General features: G+C 56.7%; 1 protein-coding gene across 1 annotated transcript; it reads left to right on the forward strand.

The window, feature by feature from the left end:
• The first annotated feature begins 265 nt into the window (after positions 1-265).
• LOC138813831 (basal cell adhesion molecule-like) lies at positions 266-12,983 on the forward strand. Its single transcript, XM_070002319.1, has 15 exons — positions 266-389; positions 1,990-2,111; positions 2,502-2,730; positions 2,812-2,882; positions 3,008-3,104; positions 3,189-3,371; positions 4,598-4,734; positions 5,166-5,322; positions 9,885-10,003; positions 10,105-10,246; positions 10,646-10,782; positions 10,943-11,084; positions 11,174-11,318; positions 12,300-12,417; positions 12,502-12,983. Exons 1-15 carry the CDS (start codon positions 308-310, stop codon positions 12,505-12,507), a joined length of 1,887 nt encoding a protein of 628 aa, XP_069858420.1. The 5' UTR covers positions 266-307; the 3' UTR covers positions 12,508-12,983.
• Positions 12,984-18,144: the final 5,161 nt, after the last annotated feature.

Consider the following 18,144-nt stretch of genomic DNA (forward strand, 5'->3'; position numbering starts at 1 on the left):
AGCTCAGGACCCCAGCTAGGCGGGTTGGGCAAAGCCCTGGGCCCCCCACCCCCACCCCCAGGGGGTGGACGGAGCTGGGGCGCACGCGCACGCGCGCAGGGGTCCGCTCCGGGCAGTGGGAGGTCCTGGCCCGGCGCCCAGGCAGCAGGGAGGAGTGGGCGTGGTCGCGGTGCGGAGTGGGCGTGGCCCAGCGGAGAAGCGGGTGCGATTGGTGGGCGTGGTTCGGGGGCGTGGCCTCTGCCGCCGGGCCCCGCCGCCGCCGCCGAGCCTCACCCCAAGCTCAGTTGCCGCCGCCGCAGCCGCGAACATGGAGCCCCCGGACGCGGGAATCGGGGCGCGCGGGGCCCCGCGGCTGCTGTGGCTCGCGTTCCTGCTGACGGTGCACCCAGGTAGGGACTCGGGGTGAGAACAGGGAGGGGTTGGGGAGAACCCCGGGGAAGGAAACAGGACTAAACACCACCGTCCCAGGGTACAAAATCTGGGGGACCCCTGGAGAGGAGGAGGAGGAGACACGAGGACGCGGTGATCCACTCCTTCCCCTGCTCAGGACCCCAGGAATCCCCTTGTTTTCTGGGGTTCCTGGAATCTGGGCCGTTGGGACCCGAGTCATGACCCTCCACTTGCTAGAGTGAAAAACAAACCCCGGAGAAAGCTGTCCCCCCCCCCTCTCTTCCAGTTTCTCTGGTAGCTCAGGGGGGGACTCTGTGGCCAAACCAGCCATTCGTGTAGTTTGAAAGTAGTCTCCTGGTTCAGCGAGGGCCCAGAGTCCCAGCCCTGGCTGTGAGTCCTTAGAACAAAGTGACCGCCACCCCCTTTCCCCTCCACTGTCCTGTGGGGCCTCAGCTAAATCCACACACCTGCGTGGTGGCCTGAAGGGCTGGCCGGAGGACATCCGATGGCCAGCCCTGGCTGTCTGCAGCTCCACCCCAGCCCTGGGAACCAGCCTGGCCCCATCTCTACTCCCTTGGGGCAGGCTGGGGCCAGAGGTGAGCCCGCGAGCCTAGGAATCCAGGCTCCTAAACAAGCATGGTAAATAGTGGGTCCCCAGGGGTAAGCCCGGGCCTGGCTGGGAGGTTCTCAGAACTGGAAGCTATGCCAAGATGCCAGCCTGGAGGGTGCATTCCCAGCACCGAGTGCTCAACATGCCAGGATCCTCACGGGAGTCCCAGACTCAGCCGCCCATGCCCCCAGGACCCAAATCCTGACCTCACCCGTATCCCATGCTGGGTGACTCACCTTACCTTCTCTGCTCTTCCATTAAAAGGGTTGGAGAGCCAAGGGGCGGGTAGGGGGCTCTGGCGCCAAGCCGGGCAGGTCTCAGCCAGCCTGGCCCTCCCACATTCCTGAAACCTGCCCAGCCCTGTCCCCCCTGGCCACCCCCACACACCCATCCTTCTCCAGGCCCGGGCCGCAGCCCACACCCCAGCCCCCCATGCATGAGGGAGCACAAAAGCTCCAGGAGCTCAGGCCCCATCCAGGGAAGCACAGAGATTCACAGCGATCTGGAGACCAAGCCAGGGAGAGACCCTCTTGCAGAGACCCAAGTCTCTGAGCCAGACCTGCACAGGTGCTGGAGGGCACGGATGAGCCAGGTGTGGCCCTGCCCTTATTAAGGGGCCTTTGTTGTTGTAGGAAAAGCAGGAGTAGACAGTTTATTCTGAAGCATTGAGGGAAGGACACGAGGTTCTTGTGCCACCAGCAGTGCTGGCACAAGAGAGCTGTAGCTTTACGGGTGTAGGGATGAGAAGCTTCTCTGATGGTCCCTACCTGCCCGAAGATGCAGAGGTGGGAGATGGAGAAAGAAGGGAGCTGAGTCTGAGGGAGGAGGCTGCAGCCTGGATCACTGGGTCTGATTCAGGAGGGTGAGGTCTGGATCCTGCAGACTGAGGGAAGAGGCTGAGGTCTGGACTCCTGGGTCTGAGGGAGGAGGCTGGGGTCTAGAGAGCTGTCCAGGTGAGTGGCCATGAACAGTGGCACGCTGCCCGACAGGTGTGCAGGCGGAGGTGCACCTGTCTGTGCCCTCTCTGGTGGAGGTCATGCAGGGGGAGCTGGTCACCCTGGACTGCACCGTCTTGGAGAACCTTGACCAATACATGCTGGAATGGTTTCTTGTAAGTGCTTTGGGCTCAGTTCGGGAGACGGAAGGAGGGAGACAGGGTGTGGGGGGGGGGAGTCAGGGGTTCAGGGCACAATCAGGGCTGCCCAGGTTTATACCCCAAGAATCAGCAGTAAAATTGGGGAGTGGAAGCCCAGTGAAGGGCTGGGAGGTTGCGTGACCCCAGATATCTGGACAGGAGGAATGGAGGGGGACAGGGGACCCAGAAAGCCAGAGGTGAGAGGCTGGGAGGGAGGAGGCCATGGAGAGCGGGTAGGACCTTGGGAGGAGGGGGGGACAGGCAGGGACAGGGACAGGGAGGGAGAGGAAAGGCCACAGCCGAGGGGAGCAGGGGCTGATGGGAGTGGGTGCCAGAGCCCAGAGCTTCCCCCGTGTCCATCTGCAGACTGACCGCTCAGGGACCCGCCACCGCCTCGCCTCAGCTGAGTACCGGAACTCCAAGCTCCAGGGTTCTGTGGACGATTCTGAGAGCCGCAGCCCCCCATACCAGCTGGATTCCCAGGGGCGCCTGGTGCTGGCTGAGGCCAATGTGGGCGATGAGCGAGACTACGGGTGTGTGGTGAAGGCAGGGGCAGCCGGCACCGCGGAGGCCACCGCCAGCCTCCGAGTGTTTGGTGAGTCTCCCGGGATAGACCGGGCAGATGGCCATGGACCCAGGAAGGAACCCCTGAATTGAACATCTCCCTTCCCCACAGCCAAACCAGAGGCCCCCGAGGTGTCCCCCAACAAAGGGACATTGTCAGTGATGGAAGAGTTGGCCCAGGAGGTAAGCTGACCTTGGGGGCTGACCTCGAGGGGCTCTGGGGTGAAGGATCTGGATGCGAGGGAAGAGGAGAACCAGACTTCAGAGTCCCCGCCCCAAGTTCAAGGCCACGCCCATGTCTGTCCCAGATCGCCACCTGCACCAGCCGCAATGGGAACCCAGCCCCGCAGATCTCGTGGTATCGGGATGGGCAGCACTTGAAGGTACCCATGGAGATGAACCAGGGTGAGTGATCGGGGACGGCCCCATGCCCGGGCTGAGCAGGTGGTGGTGACCGGGGTTGGTGACTGCCTGGCGCCTCTCTCGCAGATAGGTATATGACCAGCCGCACAGTCCGGGAAGCCTCGGGCCTGTTGTCCCTCACCAGCACCCTCTACCTACGGCTCCACAAGAAGGACCGCAACGCCAGCTTCCACTGTGCCGCTCAGTACAACCTCCCCTCCGGCCGCCATGGCCGCCTGGACAGCCCCACCTTCCACCTCACCCTTCACTGTGAGTTCCTGACACCCCCCCACACACACACACTCTTCCCTGTCCCTCTACCTACCCTGACTTCTTGCTCAAGGCCTGCCCGCTGGCCTCTGACCTCCAATGGGAGCCCAAGGTGACACAGGAGGATCAGGAGTTCCAGGTCAGTCTGGACTACTTTGTTGAGATCTTCTGTCTCAAAAACAAGAGAGAGAGGAAGGAAGGAAAGAAGGGAGGGAGGGAGGGAGGGAGGGAGGGAGGGAGGGAGGGAGGGAGGGAGGGAGGGAGGGAGGGAGGCAGGCAGGCAAGTAGTTATCCTAGCTACGCAGGAGGCTGAGATCTAAAGGATGGCATTTAGAGGCCAACCTGAGCAGAATAGTCCTCGAGACTTCATCCTTGAAAAAACAAAACAAAGGGTTGGGAAGGTGGCTCAGTGATAGAGTACTTGCCTTGCATGCCTGAAGTCCTGGGTTCGATTCCTCAATGCCACACAAACAGTGCCAGAAGTGGCACTGTGGCTCAAGTGGTAGAGTGCTAGCCTTGAGCACAAAGAAGCTCAGGGACAGTGCCCGGGCCCTGAGTTCAAGCCCCAGGACTGGAAAAAACAAAATCAGTACTGGAGGCGTGGCTCAGCATTAAAGATGCCTACCTAGCAAGCACAAGGACCCAAGTTCAAACCCACTAACACACATACATACAAAGTCCCAATGGGTATCTGGCTCTGTACCTCACATTCATTTTCACCCACTCTGACCCCTGACCCTACCCTCAGAGTACGTCCACCTCTGACCTCTGATGTCTCCAATTAGAATAAATGTGAGCTGGGAAGGTGGCTTAGTGGTAGAAGTGCTTGCCTCGCATGCATGAGGCCCTGGGTTCGATTCCTCAGCACCACATAAGCAAAAAAAGCTGGAAGTGGTGCTGTGGCTCAAGTGGTAGAGAGCTAGCCTTGAGCTGAAGAGCTGAGGGACAGCGCCCAGGCCCAGAGTTCAGGCCCCACAACCAACAAAAAAAAAAAAAAAAAAAAAAAAGGAAATAGAATAAATGTGAGTCTGAGATTTGAAATCAGTGCCCTTTGGGGCAGGGCTTGACCTGACTTGTAGTCCTGCCTTTGCGCATGCACGCGAGGGGTGGGGGGCGCTCACCTGCGTGCACCTGTTGCGCATGTGCGCATGGGCACACAGTGGGCGGAGGAATCCTCACACTGCGCATGTGCTGATGGTGCTTGCCTTCTTTGGGTCTTTCTGCAGACCCCACGGAGCACGTGCAGTTCTGGCTGGGCAGCCCGTCCACCACCGAGGGCTGGGTGCGCGAGGGCGATTCGGTCCACATGCTCTGCCAGGGGGACGGCAGCCCCAGCCCAGAGTACACTTTTTTCCGCCTACAGGTAACCCCCACTTCAACCTACCCCTGTGCTCCCCACCTTCGGCGTCCCTGGCCCCTAAAACTCCCTTGCTATTCTAACCTGCACCGGCTTATGATTGATCTATGTATTTTCTTTGCGGTGCTGGAGAGAGAATCCCGGGGGCCTGGTGCATGCCAGACAAGCACTCAACCACCAGAGCCACCCCAACACCCCCATCCCACCTAAGCTAGAAGGACCTCGGACCACACACACACACACACACACACACACACACACACACACACACACACACACACACACACACACACCAGCTTGGGAGAGTTGTGGCTAAATATATGCAGCTTGGATGACCCCTGACCCTGGGCCCACCTCAGCCTGTGACACCTCAGTCCCTGTCCCCTGGCCTAATGGAGGGTTCCCGAGCCTTGGTTTCTGGTCTCTGGATCACACAGAACGACGAGGAGCAGAGAGTCGGCGTCAACCTCCAGGGAAACTTGACCCTGACGTCTGTGCATCGCAACCAGAGCGGGACTTACGGCTGCCGTGTGGAGGATTACGACGCTGAGGACTACGTCCAGCTGGTCAAGACCTTGGAGCTGCGCGTGGCGTGTGAGAGCCTGGGGAGAGAAGGGGGGCCACCAACTGTCTCCTCACCCCACCCACTCCCACACCTGCCTCTTTCAGTCTGGGCCACCACACCAGACCACCGGACACCTGTCATCCTAGCTGCTCAGGAGGCTGAGATCTGAGGATCATGGTTCAAAGCCAGCCCAAGCTGGAACTTATCTCAAGTGAACTACCAAAAAAAAAAAGTCAGAAATGGAGGTGTGGCTCAAGTGGTAGAGTGCCAGCCCAGGACTCTCTCTCTCTCTCTCTCTCTCACACACACACACACACACACACACACACACACACACACAACCACCACCACCACCACCACCACCACCAGAGAGCAATATCATGACCCTCACCTGCATAGAACCTGCTATGGCTCCTTAGCATAAGTGAAGGAGGGAGGAGCCTAGAACCTGTCCTTGGCCTTTAAGGCCCATCTTCCTGCTACATCACCAATGGACCCTTCCTGAAAGCTGTGGTTCCCCCCCCCCCCAGACAGACAGACAGACACACACACACACACATACACACACACACACACACACACACACACACACACACACACACACACATCCATCTCCTCACCTGATTGTTAAGTTCTTATCTTCTGGACTCTGTTTTATTTGCTTAATTTGTTTTTACAGTCCTGAAGATAGAACGTAAGGCCTCCGGCTTGCTAGCTAGACAAGAACCACAGCTCTAGTCCTTTTGTTTGTATTTTGTTTTTGAAACAGGGTCTTGATAACTTTGCTCAGACAAGCGTTGAACTTTTTTTATATGTTTGTGCGGGGCCTGAGGCATGATCTCAGGGCCTGCGCACCGTCCCTGAGCTTTGTTGCTTAAGGCTAATACTCTACCACTTGAGCCCCAGTTCTACTTCCAGCTTTTTGGTGGTTCAGTGAAGATCAGAGTCTCACACACTTTCCTGCCTGGGCTGGCATTGAACTGAAATCCTCTGATCTCAGTCTCCTGAGTAGAATCAAGTCTGGTGCTCTAATGCTTGAGCCACAGCTCTGCTTCTGGCTTTTTTTCTTTTCCTTTTTTCTTTGCTCATTAACTGGAGATGAGAGTCTCACAGACTTTTGTGTGCAGGCTGGCTCCTAAAATCCTTAGATCTCAGCCTTCTGAGTAGCTAGGATTACAGGCGTGAGTTACCAAGCCTAGACTCGATCTTGTTTTTCTAGGCAGTATTCACAGGGCAGAGGCTCTGTTCCTCTTTGGCATTCACTGGTTCCCCTCAGCCTTCCTGGGGGAGGAGGGAGGAGGGCCCTGAGTGGATGGTGGGGACCCCGCTCTAAGGCAGACAGTGCAGTCTTCCTTCTGCAGGAGAGCAGCCAGCAGACACATGCTGGCCGAGACTCTGGTCTTTTTGGGTAACAGCGCTGATAATATCAAGGGAGGGGATTAGACAAGGAGTAACGCAGTCTCCTTGGCCATGCGACTCTGTGGCAGAGTCTGCAGGGCATCGAGAGGGCTCCATGTCTGTTGGGAGATGAGAGTGGGCAGGGCAGAGGTTGGCCTGGGTCTAAAGAAGGCCTGGGTTGGCCCTCCAGGGCTCTTGGACAGGAGGCTGGCCTTTGCCAGCTGTCCCCAGTTGGGACAGGGGAGCAGGCTGTGTGCTGAGGGGGTGAGGGCCCCTGCGCAGCTGAGGCCGTTCCCAGAGAAGCAGGACAGCTGCATCTGGCAGCTGTCAGCTGTGCAACAGCTGGGGAATCTGTCCTTCAGCAGTTAAAGGAGGATCTGAGTGCCCACGGAGGGGGGGAGGGTGGCACGTGGGGGCAGGAGGAGGCCAGAGAGGCGTCAGGAAAAGGGTGAGAAACTGAGAGGGGAAACCCAAAATGAAGGCTGGAGGCATGGATCAAGTGGAAAAGGGCTTGCCTAGCAAGCTTACAGCCCTGAGTTCAAACCCCAGTACCTAGCCCAAGGCACCGGTAGCTCATGCCTGCCATCCTAGCTACTCAGGAGGCTGAGATCTGAGGATCGAGGTTCAAAGCCAGCCCAGGACCTGGGCACTGGTGGCTCACACCTGTCATCCTAGCTACTCAGGAGGCTGAGATCTGAGGATCACAGTTCAAAGCCAGCCCGGGCAAGAAAGTCTGTGAGACTCTTATCTCACAAATAACCACCAGAAAACTGGAAGTGGTGCCATGGCTCAAGTGGTAGAGTGCTAGCCTTGAGCTTAAAATCAGACCCAGAGTTCAAGCCCCATGATGGGGGTTGGTGGGAGGGGGAACAAGCCAGCTTGGACAGGAAAATTCTTAAGACTATTCTTTTTTTTTGGTCGGTCGTGGGGCTTGAACTCTGGGCCTGGGCGCTGTCCCTCAGCTCTTCAGCTCAAGGCTAGCGCTCTACCACTTGAGCCACAGTGCCACTTCCAGTTTTCTAGTGGTTTATTGGAGATAAGAGGCTCATGGACTTTCCTGCCCAGGTTGGTTTTGAACCGTAATCCTCAGATCTCAGCCTCCTGAATACTAGGATGGCAGGCGTGAGCCACCAGCACCCAGCATCCTTAAGATTCTTTTTTTTTTTTTTTTTTTTTTGTCGGTCATGGGGCTTGAACTCTGGGCCTGGGCGCTGTCCTTCAGCTCTTCAGCTCAAGGCGAGCGCTCTACCACTTGAGCTACAGCGCCACTTCCGGTTTTCTGGTGGTTTATTGGAGATAGGAGTCTCACTGTCTCTCCTGCCCGGGCTGGCTTTGAACCGCGATCCTCAGATCTCAGCCTCCTGAGTAGCTAGGATTACAGGCGTGAGCCACCAGCGCCCGGCTAAGATTCTTATCTCCAATGAACCACTGGAGAACCTCAAGTAGCACTAGCCTTGAGTGAAAAAGCTCAGGAACAGCGCCTAGGTCCTGAATGCAATCGACAAAAAAAAATAGAAATGCAAAGAGCTAAACACAGCAGCATAACCAAAGCATGTTTGAAGGAGCTGAGGCAGGTCAGGACTTGGCACTGGAGAAATCTAAAACTAGCAAGAGATCCCCTCAGTGGAGCTAAGTAGGAAAAGGAGCAGAAGATGCTGATCAGAAGAGGCCAGCAGGGCGGGATCTTGTGGGCTGTGTCAGGGAATTTGACTATGGGATCCAGAGTTATCCCGAAGCCATTGCAAGAATTGCTTTGAGAAGAGTCTTCTTCATTGGAAGATGCAGTGAGAAAGGGGAATCAAGGAGTAGGGGTGGGGTGTGGCCGTGTTGTGGGCGTGGCTCTAGGTGGGTGTGGCCTGGTGGGTGTGGCCCAGCTGGCTTTGCAGATGCCCATCAAGCAATGAACCCCGAGGTTCATTCCTCAGGTGGGGAGCAGGGCCAGGAAGTGAGGAGGAGGCCAGATCAGAGATGGAGGGAAGGGAAGGAGGCTCCTTCTTGCAGGTGGAGCAGGTGGCGATTTTGCTGGCACTTGTGGGGCTTGAATTCCAGCTTTGTGTTTAATCTGCAGGCTTTGGGCCTTGTAGAGTCACCCTTCCCACCCAGTTTGCTTCATTTCATTTTCAGATAGAGTCTCCAGCTTTTGCTCAGGGCTGGCCTCAGACTATGATCCTCTTACTTCTACCTCTCACATAGCCAGGATTATAGGCATGAGCTACCAATGCCCACGGTCTGGGCCCAGCTTCATAAAGTTTTTGTTTTTTATTCTTATTTTTTGCTGGTCCTGGGACTTGAACTCAGGGCCTAAATCCCTGAGTCTCTTTGTGCTTAAGCATAGCATTCTACCACTTGAGCCACAGCGCCACTTCTAGTTTTTTCTGATAGTTTATTGGAGATAAGAGGCTCACAGACTTTCCTGTCCAGGCTGGCTTCATACTGCAATAGTCAAATCTCAGCTTCCTAAGTAGCTAGGATTATAAGCGCGAGACTACAGGCACCCAACTAGGTTTTTGGTTTCTTAAATTGTTATTTAAAGTCAGGTAATGGACAATGTCACCTTCATAAAGTCCTTTTTTGGGGGGGAGTGTGGGGGGTCATTCTTGGGACTTGAACTCACCTGAGCACTGTCCCTGAACTCTTTTGCTCAAGGCTGACAACTCTACCACTTTGAGCCACAGCTCCACCTTAGGTTTTTGAATGGTTCGTTAGGGATAAGAGTCTCATGACTTTCCTACCCAGGCTGGCTTTGAACTGCGATCCTCAGATCTCAGCCTCCTGAGTAGCTAGGATGACAGGCGTGAGCCACCAGCCCCATGCCACAAAGTCTTAAACCACATACACATGATGAATGTGGATCCATGGGAAGGAGGCAAAAGTTAGAGCTTGAACAAGCATTTGGATGGAGGCTGGAGGGGCGGGGGTGGTTGGGGCTTGGAAGCAGATCCCTTGCTTTAGCCTCAGGGAGGCTCTGGGATCCATCGCCAGACAGCACAACAAAGCTTGGGGCTCAGCCATCAGCCTGGGAGCAAAGTGGACCTGGGCTTTGATTCCTGGACTTGTAGATTTTGGCCTGAGGGCCTAGGTGAGGGATTGGAGGAGGAGATCCGGTGGTGTTCTTACCCCAGACAGCCCTGCAGAGTCCCTGGTTGAGGTGGGGGCTTTCTGGGGTAGGTAACATGCTGTCCCCCCCCCATAGACCTGGACCCCCTGGAGCTGAGTGTAGAAGAGCAGCTCCCTGTGTTTCTCAACAGCAGCCTTACACCTGTCCACTGCTCTGCCCACGGCCTGCCCAAACCCACCGTCCACTGGACCAAGGTAAGGGGTGGGGGGAAACGGAGCCCCAAGTCTCCGACCCTCTGCTTGGCCCCTTTCACCTGCTCACAGCCCCACCTGGCCTTCTCCTCTCTCCTCCCCAGGATTCTGTCCCCCTGGGGGATGGCGCCACCCTCTCCATCAGCGACATCACCTTTGATTCGGCGGGCACCTACCTGTGTGAGGCCTCCACGCCCACCGTCCCCCTCCTCAGCCGCACCCGGAGCTTCAGGCTGCTGGTTCAAGGTTCAAGACCAGGGACGGCTGGGATGGAGACAATGGCACTGTCTTCTCTCTTCTCTTTCTCTTTTGTGTGTGTGTGGGGGGGGGGGGGGCGGTTCCCCTGGGACTTGAACTCAGGGCCTGGGCACGATCCTCGAGCTGTTTTTGCTCAGGGCTAGGTAGTAACTCTACCACTTGAGTCACAGCTCCACTTCCAGCTGGCTCATGGGAGATCACGGACTTTCCTGCCCAGGCTGGCTTTGAACTTCGACCCTCAGATCTCAGCCTCCTGAGTAGTTAGGATGACAGGCGTGAGCCACCAGAGCTCAAGGAACTCTTCTTCCCCTCCCCTTCCTCTCTTTTCCCCTTCCCATGTCTTTGGGCCTCCCGCTCACTTGTTCTGGGATCCCCCATTTTGCACAGGGTCACCTGAGTTAAAACCCTTAGAGATGGAGCCCAAGCCCAAAGATGGCTGGACGGAGGGAGACGAAGTACGACTGGCCTGCTCCGCCCGCGGCTACCCAGAGCCCACGCTCACCTGGAGCCAGCGGGGTGGCACTGTAAGGGACAGCCCTGAGCACCCCCCCAACCCCTAGCCCATCCCAGTATCCTGTATTATCCCTGCACCTCTGGGGGACCAGGCCTCCTCTGGCCTGTCCCCTGTCCCCCTCGGCCCTTGCCCTGTAGCCCAAGGGCCGGGCCTCATCCAGGTCTCCGCAGCCCCCAGAGCCCAGTGGAGGCCCGGGCTGGGTGAGCAGCGTGCTGACCCTGAAGGTGAGCAGCGCCCTGGGCCGAGAGGGCGTCTCCTGCGAGGCCTCCAACGTCCATGGCAAAACCAGCCACGTCTTCCACTTCGGGACGGGTGAGTCACCCACTCTGGGGAGCCAGGGGTGGGGTGCTGGCAGGCCCTGCCTGGCAGGCTGAGCCCACCTCCCCACCCTGTCCCCACAGTGGCCCCCCAGATGGCCCAGGCCGGCGTGGCGGTGATGGCCGTGGCGGTCAGTGTGGGTCTCCTGCTCCTGGTCGTGGCTGCTTTCTACTGCATGAGACGCAAGGGTCGCCCCGGCTGCTGCCGGCGGGCGGAAAAGGGGGCCCCGTGAGTCACCCCAACTTCCTCCTAGCTTCCCTCAGCCCCCCAGCCCACCCATGTACCCCAACCCCTCTGCCCCACCTCTCCTCAGATACTCCCAGCCCCCTACCCCACCTCCACTCCACCCCCCTCCAAATCTATCCACCTCGACTCTCCCCACCCTGCTCACCCCAAACCCTCAGATCTGCCTCCATCTCTCTCCGTTCCAGTCTTTTTGCGGGGGGGGGGGGGGTCCGGTCGTGGGGCCTGAACTCTGGGCCTAGGCACTGTCCCTCAGCTCTTCAGCTCAAGGCTAGCACTCTACCACTTGAGCCACAGTGCCACTTCCAGCTTTTTGCTTTTTGCTTATGTGGTGCTGAGGAATCGAACCCAGGGCCTCAGGCATGCAAGGCAAGCACAACTACCACTGAGCCACCTTCCCAGCCCCTCTCCGTTCCAGTCTTTTGTGTTTTGGGGGGAGCTGGGGTGGAACCCAGGGCCTTGTGCTGGCAAGGCAGTACTCTTCTACTTGAGCCTCACACCCCTAGTGCTTCTGTTTTGGCCCCAGCAGGTTAGAATTCTCCTTGTATCACAGCTTCCTGAGTGGCTGGACTTATAGGCATGTGCTACAGCCCCTGGCTTTGTTTCCACTGTTGTTGATCTTATCCGGTCCTCAACCAGTCCCCTAGTTCCTTCTCTTTTTTTTTTTTTTTTTTAAGTCGGTCATGGGGCTTGAACTCTGGGCCTGGGCGCTGTCCCTCAGCTTTTCAGCTCAAGACGAGCACACTACCACTTGAGCCACAGCGCCACTTCCAGTCTTCTGGTGTTATTTGGAGATAAGAGTCTCACAGACTTTCTTGCCCTGGCTGGCTTTGAACTGTGATCCTCAGATCTCAGCCTCCTGAGTAGCTAGGATTACAAGCATGAGCCACCAGCGCCCAAGCCTAGTTCCTTCTTAGGGGTGACCCCATCCCCATTCTCCCCCCCCCCCCGCCCCGCCTTCCCCAGGCCACCGGGGGAGCCAGAGCTGAGCCACTCGGCATCTGAGCGGCCGGAACACACAGGCCTCCTCATCGGAGGCACCTCTGGGGGCGCAAGGAGTGGCAGCGGGGGCTTCGGCGATGAGGTGAGCAGGGGCCTGGGATGGGGAGCAGACTGGGCCGGGGCAGCCTTGTGGACATGGGCTGAGTTATCCTCTCTCTCTCCCCAGTGCTGAGCCCAGGTCCCCCCCTCACCCCTCCCCCAGAAGCCATCACTGGACCTGACACCTTGGACATGCGGGACAAGGCCCGCAGGCCTCCGCCCCCTTCCTTCTGCTGCCTACCGGGCCCTCCCTTCCTTCCTCCACCGCCATGGCCTCGGCCTGGGGCGGGTGCAGTGAGGCTGGGGGGGGGGGGCCTTCCTCCGGTGTGTGTGTGTGTGTGTGTGTGTGTGTGTGTGTGTGTGTGTGTGAGTGTGAGTCTCCCAGGCCCAGAATAGCTGCTGGACACCAGCCCAGCACCCGCCAGCGCCCGGCCAGCCCCAGGCCCCGAGGGTCGGGGCCTGCGCGGCTATTTTTACCTCCGCCTCTCTCGCCGGTCCCCCCCCCACCTGACTCCATCTCTGTCCTGCTGCGTAGTCTGACACTGGATCTCCCCCCACCCCATTATATGTGAACACTGGAGACCCCAATAAATGCCACCTGTCACATGACCGGAGTCACACGGGGGAGGGTGCCCAGGTGATTGTCCTTCCCTGCAGCTGTTCCTGGAGAAGCATGATGTCATGGAGAAGAGAGAGAGAGAGAGAGACTCCCCAGGGTGACTCAGCTAGCCAAGGCTGACAGAGAAAGCTGCCAGGGATCTTCTGAAGCCTTGGGGACCAGTGGCCAGTGCCCACCTGGGAATGTGGGGGGGGGGCGATCCCTTTAAGGAGAAATGCCAGCAACTCTAGCTGGTCCCCCCCCACACACACCTAGGGAACCAAGGCCGGGGGAAGGCATTCATGGCTTCACTGAACATGGTGCCTCCCGCTGTGGGAGGCCAGGAGCCCCCACCCCGCCCTGGGGAAGTCAGGCCAGCTCAAGCAATGCTGCCAAAGCTTGGGGCCAAGCGAAGAGGCACACGGCTGGACTTCCTGAGGTCTAGGAAGAAGGATATGGGAGAAGAATGGAGAGACACAGGATGTCCATGAAGGAGAGTAGAGATGGGGGAAGCTTGGAGAAAGACACAAAAAGTGGGTTGGGAATGTGGCTTAGTGGTAGAGTGCTTGCCTAGCATGCACAAAGTCCTGGGTTCGATTCCTCAGTACCACATACACAGAAAAAGCTGCAAGTGGCGCTGTGGCTCAAGGGGTAGAGCACTAGCCTTGAGCAAAAAGAAGTTCAAGGATGTGAGGATCATGGTTCAAAGCCAGCCTGGACAGGAAAAGGCCATAAGACTCCTATCCCCAATAAACCACTCAGAAAATCAGAAGTGGTATTGAGGCTTAAGTGGTAGAGCGCTCTCCTTGGGCTGAAGAGCTGAGAGACAGCATCCAAGCCCAGAGTTCAAGCCCCATGACTGATCAAAAAAGAAAAAGAAAGCTCAGGGACAGTGCACAGGCCCTGAGTTCAAGCCCCAGGACTGGCAAAAAAAAAAAAAAAAAAAAGATGTGGGGAGCCCAGTGCCCATGGCTCATGCCCACAATCCTAGCTTCTCTGGCTTAGGTCTGAGTATCATGGTTATCTTATCTGCAGTTTACCACCAGAAAGCCAGAAGTGCTGTGGTTCCAAGTGGTAGAGCAATAACCTTGAGTAAAAGCACTCAGGAACAATGCTCAGGCCCTGAGTTCAAGTCCCATGACTGACTAAAAATAAAAAAGATAGGGCTGGGAAGGTGGCTCAGTGGTAGAGTGCTTGCCTTGCATGCATGAGGTCCTGGGTTCAATTCCTCAGCACCACATAAGCAAAAAAAAAAAAAAAAAAAAAGCCGGAAGTGGCGCTGTGGCTCAAGTGGTAGAGTGCTAGCCTTGAGCTGAAGAGCTGAGGGACAGCGCCCAGGCCCAGAGCTCAGGCCCCATGACTGGCAAAAAAAAAAGGAAAAAAAATAAAGTCCATGAGACTCTTATCTCCAATGAACTACCAAACAACTGGAAGTGGCACTGTGGCTCAAGTGGTAGAGTGCTCGCCTTGAGCTGAAGAGCTGAGGGACAGCGCCCAGGCCCAGAGTTCAAGCCCCATGACCAGACTCCCCCCCCAAAAAAAAAACCAGACATGGCTTAAGTAGTAGAGTGCCAGCCAAGCAAGCCTGCGGACTTAAGTTCAAACTCTGGTACCAGCCAAAAAAAGTAAATAAATAAAAGCTGAGACTGATGGTGTGCGTCTGTAATCCCAGCCTCTCCAAAGACTGGGGCAGAAGATTCAATTCAGGTAACTGAAGACATCTCAAACACAATCCTAGGATCCTGGGGATGTGGCTCAGACAATGATGATGTGACCTCAGCCAGGAGACCTCACCTCTGCCTCAGCCTTGTGTCTTCATGCTCTGGCCTCTAAAGGCTTCTCCTGTGAACTGGAAGAGCCTTGGGGTAGGCAGCCCAGCAGGGCACCCTCAGACCTCCCTGCCAAATTAAGAAACTCAAATCTCCTGGTTTATTGAATCCATTGAAAACAAACGGGGAGCCGGGTGCTGGTGGCTCATGCCTGTCATCCTAGCTACTCAGGAGGCTGAGATCTGAGGATCATGGTTCAAAGCCAGCCTGGGCAGGAAAGTCTGAGAGACTTATCTCCAGTAAACCACACAGAAAATTGGAAGTGGCGCTGTGGCTCGTTTACCTTGAGCTGAAGAACTGAGGGACAATGCCCAGGCCCAGAGTTCAAGCCCCATGACTGACAAAAAAAACCCTAAACCCTGAAGTGGAGTTATGGTTCAAGTGGTAGAGCACCAGCCTTGAGCAAAATAAGATCAAGGACAGTGCCTAGGCCCTGAATTCAAGCCCCAGGACTGGCACATAGGCGCGCACGCGCGCACACACACACACACACACACACACACACACACACACACACACACATACACACTCACACTAAATAACACTGATGTAAGTGAAAATTGAAAAATTATTCAATCCAAGAGCTGAGGACCTCCAGGTATAGCTTGATCCTGGAGCTCAGATCCCTATCTCTGAACCAAAGCCAGTGGCTGGTGAGATCAAATGCCCTAATTGGCCAGGCCTGGGGAGGCGAGGGTGGGGCTGCTGCTGCTGCAGGTTTCTGGGCAGGTGAAATCCTTAGGAGTGTGTCCACTCTGAGGGTCTCTCAGGAAACCTTTGATGGCTCTGCTCTTGAGTGAAGTGCCACCTCTGAGACTCCTTGAGGCAGGAAGTTGACTCTCTAGGCACAGGACCTACCCAGTCATTTGTCATCAAGTGGCAGTGCTCAGCCCTAAGTATCCCCCCAAGTGTGATGGGAGGGGGGAAGGGAAATCGATTGCCACACCTGGGCTTCCTTCCTGGTCTCAACCCAGTGTCCAGACCAGCCAGGAGGCAACAGGGCCCGCTCAGTTGCTGGAGGAAGATAGGAGGCCTTTCTGGAAGAAGACTCCCGGGTTCTTTTTTTTTTTTTTTCTGAGACAGGGATTACAGGCATGCACCACCATACTTGACTTTGGTTCTTTTACTCATGGGAGAAATCCAGGATGTAGGGTGCAGGGTTTTACCAAACAAGACTCACGAAAACCCAGACCTCCTGACCCTGGCAGACAGACCTGAGACTTGCATAAGTTCCTTCATCCAGTCTGATGCCAGTGGCTCACACCTGTAACCCTAACTACTCAGGTGAGATCTGAGCATCTAGGTTCATAGTCCTACTAGGCAGGGAAATCTGTGTGACTCTTATCTCAAATTAATTAATGGGTTTCAGAGCACCAACCCTGAGCTAAAAACACTAAGGGGCAGTACCCAGGGCCTGGGTTCAAGTCCCAGTACTGGCATGCAAAATAAAAATGACCAATCTGCTTTTTGTACCTTCATTTTCTTTATCCTACAATGTCCTGGGCAAGTTAATTGTGATAATTGGACATAAGAAGAAGTACTAGACATGTTTTTTAAAAACAGCATCATTATAGGTGACCTACAGTAGTGCGCACCTGCAGTTCCAGACTTCCCAAGGCTGAAGCAGTATGATGGCAAACTAGAACCTGAGCTTCATAATGAGTCCTTGTCTCAAAAAAATAAATCATGAAGCTGGGCACTGTAATCCTAGCTACTCAGGAGGCTGAGATCTGAAGGTCTCAGTTCAAAGCCAGCCTGGGCAGGAAAGATTGTGAGACTCCAATCTCCAATAAACCACTAGAAAACTGGAAGTGGCGCTGTAGCCCAAGTGATAGAGCTCTTGCCTTGAGCTGAAGAGCTGAGGGACAGCGCTCAGGACCAGATTCAAGCCCCAGGACTGGCCAAAAATAAATAAATCATGTTGGGTGCCAGTGACTCACACCTATAATTCCAGTTACTCAGGAGGCTGAGATCTGAGGATCATGGTTTGAAGCCAGCCAGTACAGAAAAGTCCCTGTGAGACTCTTATCTCCAATTAACTACTCAAAAACTGGAAGTGGTGCTGTGGCTCAAGTGGTAGAGCACTAGCCTTGAGTACAAAGAGGCTCAGGGACAGTGCCCAGGCCCTGAGTTCAATCCCCACAACCGACTAAATAAAAAGGGGGAGGTGGATGGGACCTGGAAGCATGACTCAGGGAGGAGGTACCTGCTTAGCAAGTTCAGTTCCCTGAGTTCGAATCCCAGCAACCCCCTAAAGATTTGAATGCGGGTCAGTTAGAGCCTTCAGTCCATGGGGAGGAAAACCCGGTGGATGGTAGGTGGGGAGGGAGGGAGGGTCCTAGCCTGGGAGAGCCCCCCCCCCAGTGTTCTGCATCCCTCCTCCCCTGTCCTCTCCCTCCCCACGCAACCCCCTCCTCTGTCCCAGCAGGCTGTGCGGCCTCCCTAGCTCTCCCAGCCCCAGGAATGTGAAGAGGTGGGTGGGGGTGGGGAGGAGGGAGGCGGCCGGGGAGACACAAAGGCCGGTGGAGGGGGCAGGGGAAGCGGGACAAGGACGCGGGGCGGGACCGGCCGTCTGGTGGGCGTGCCCGAATACTGGCCACACCCTCAGATTCGTGGCCCCGCCCATCCCGGCCTGGGCGGTGCTTGGCGGCGCGCGGGCCGGTCTGTGCTGCCCCCTGGCGGCCCAGCGGGGTCCTCCTCCCTGAATGTGGGAGGTCGGGGGGGGGGGACCCCAGGAGGGGGGACACGAGGAAAGAGGCAGGGGCAGAAACACGGTGCTGGCGGGGAGACAGACACCCAGAGAAACTGACTTACAGAGGACAGGATCAGAGACAGACAGCACAGCCCCAGGCAGGGTCAGTGACGGGCCGAGTCCCGGGGATGGAAGGAGACTCCGGGGACGCGCGACGTGGAAACTCGGCGAGACAAAGAAAGATCAGGAACACGGCGACACGGAGGCGTCAGTCCTGAAAGATCTCCCCCACACCCCGAGGCCAGAACCCGGAGACCAGAGTCAGAAAGGCCGAGATGCCCAGCGAGGCAAATCTAGAAAGGAATGATCGAGATCTTTCAGGCGACACGCGAATCCAGAGATCATTAGAGACTGGGATACCCTGAAAGCTGCCCCTGACACAAGCCGGGACCCGGGGGGCGGGAAACACCCGGGGGGCGCCCCGGAGAGAAGGAGGGCCCACGGGAGCCCACGTGACTCCCGCGGGTGTAATGGGCCCCAATTGAGGCTGAGGGTTCCCCGGGACCCAGGGGACAAGACACCCGGAGGGCAGGGGGCGTGGTGTGGGGGCGTGGCTTCAAGAGGGCGGTGACCGGAAGTTCCGATGGGGCG

This window comes from Dipodomys merriami, unplaced genomic scaffold (genome assembly GCF_024711535.1).
Source record: "Dipodomys merriami isolate MVZ:Mamm:240054 unplaced genomic scaffold, mDipMer1.0.p SCAF_106, whole genome shotgun sequence".
Taxonomy (NCBI): domain Eukaryota; kingdom Metazoa; phylum Chordata; class Mammalia; order Rodentia; family Heteromyidae; genus Dipodomys; species Dipodomys merriami.

Excerpts from the sequence above, each read along its gene's own strand:
- LOC138813831 (XM_070002319.1), top strand. The coding sequence starts at position 308 with ATGGAGCCCCCGGACGCGGGAATCGGGGCGCGCGGGGCCCCGCGGCTG. Across the intron at positions 390-1,989 it reads CCTGCTGACGGTGCACCCAG|GTGTGCAGGCGGAGGTGCAC; the intron begins GTAGGGACTCGG and ends GCTGCCCGACAG. Across the intron at positions 5,323-9,884 it reads CTTGGAGCTGCGCGTGGCGT|ACCTGGACCCCCTGGAGCTG; the intron begins GTGAGAGCCTGG and ends CCCCCCCCATAG.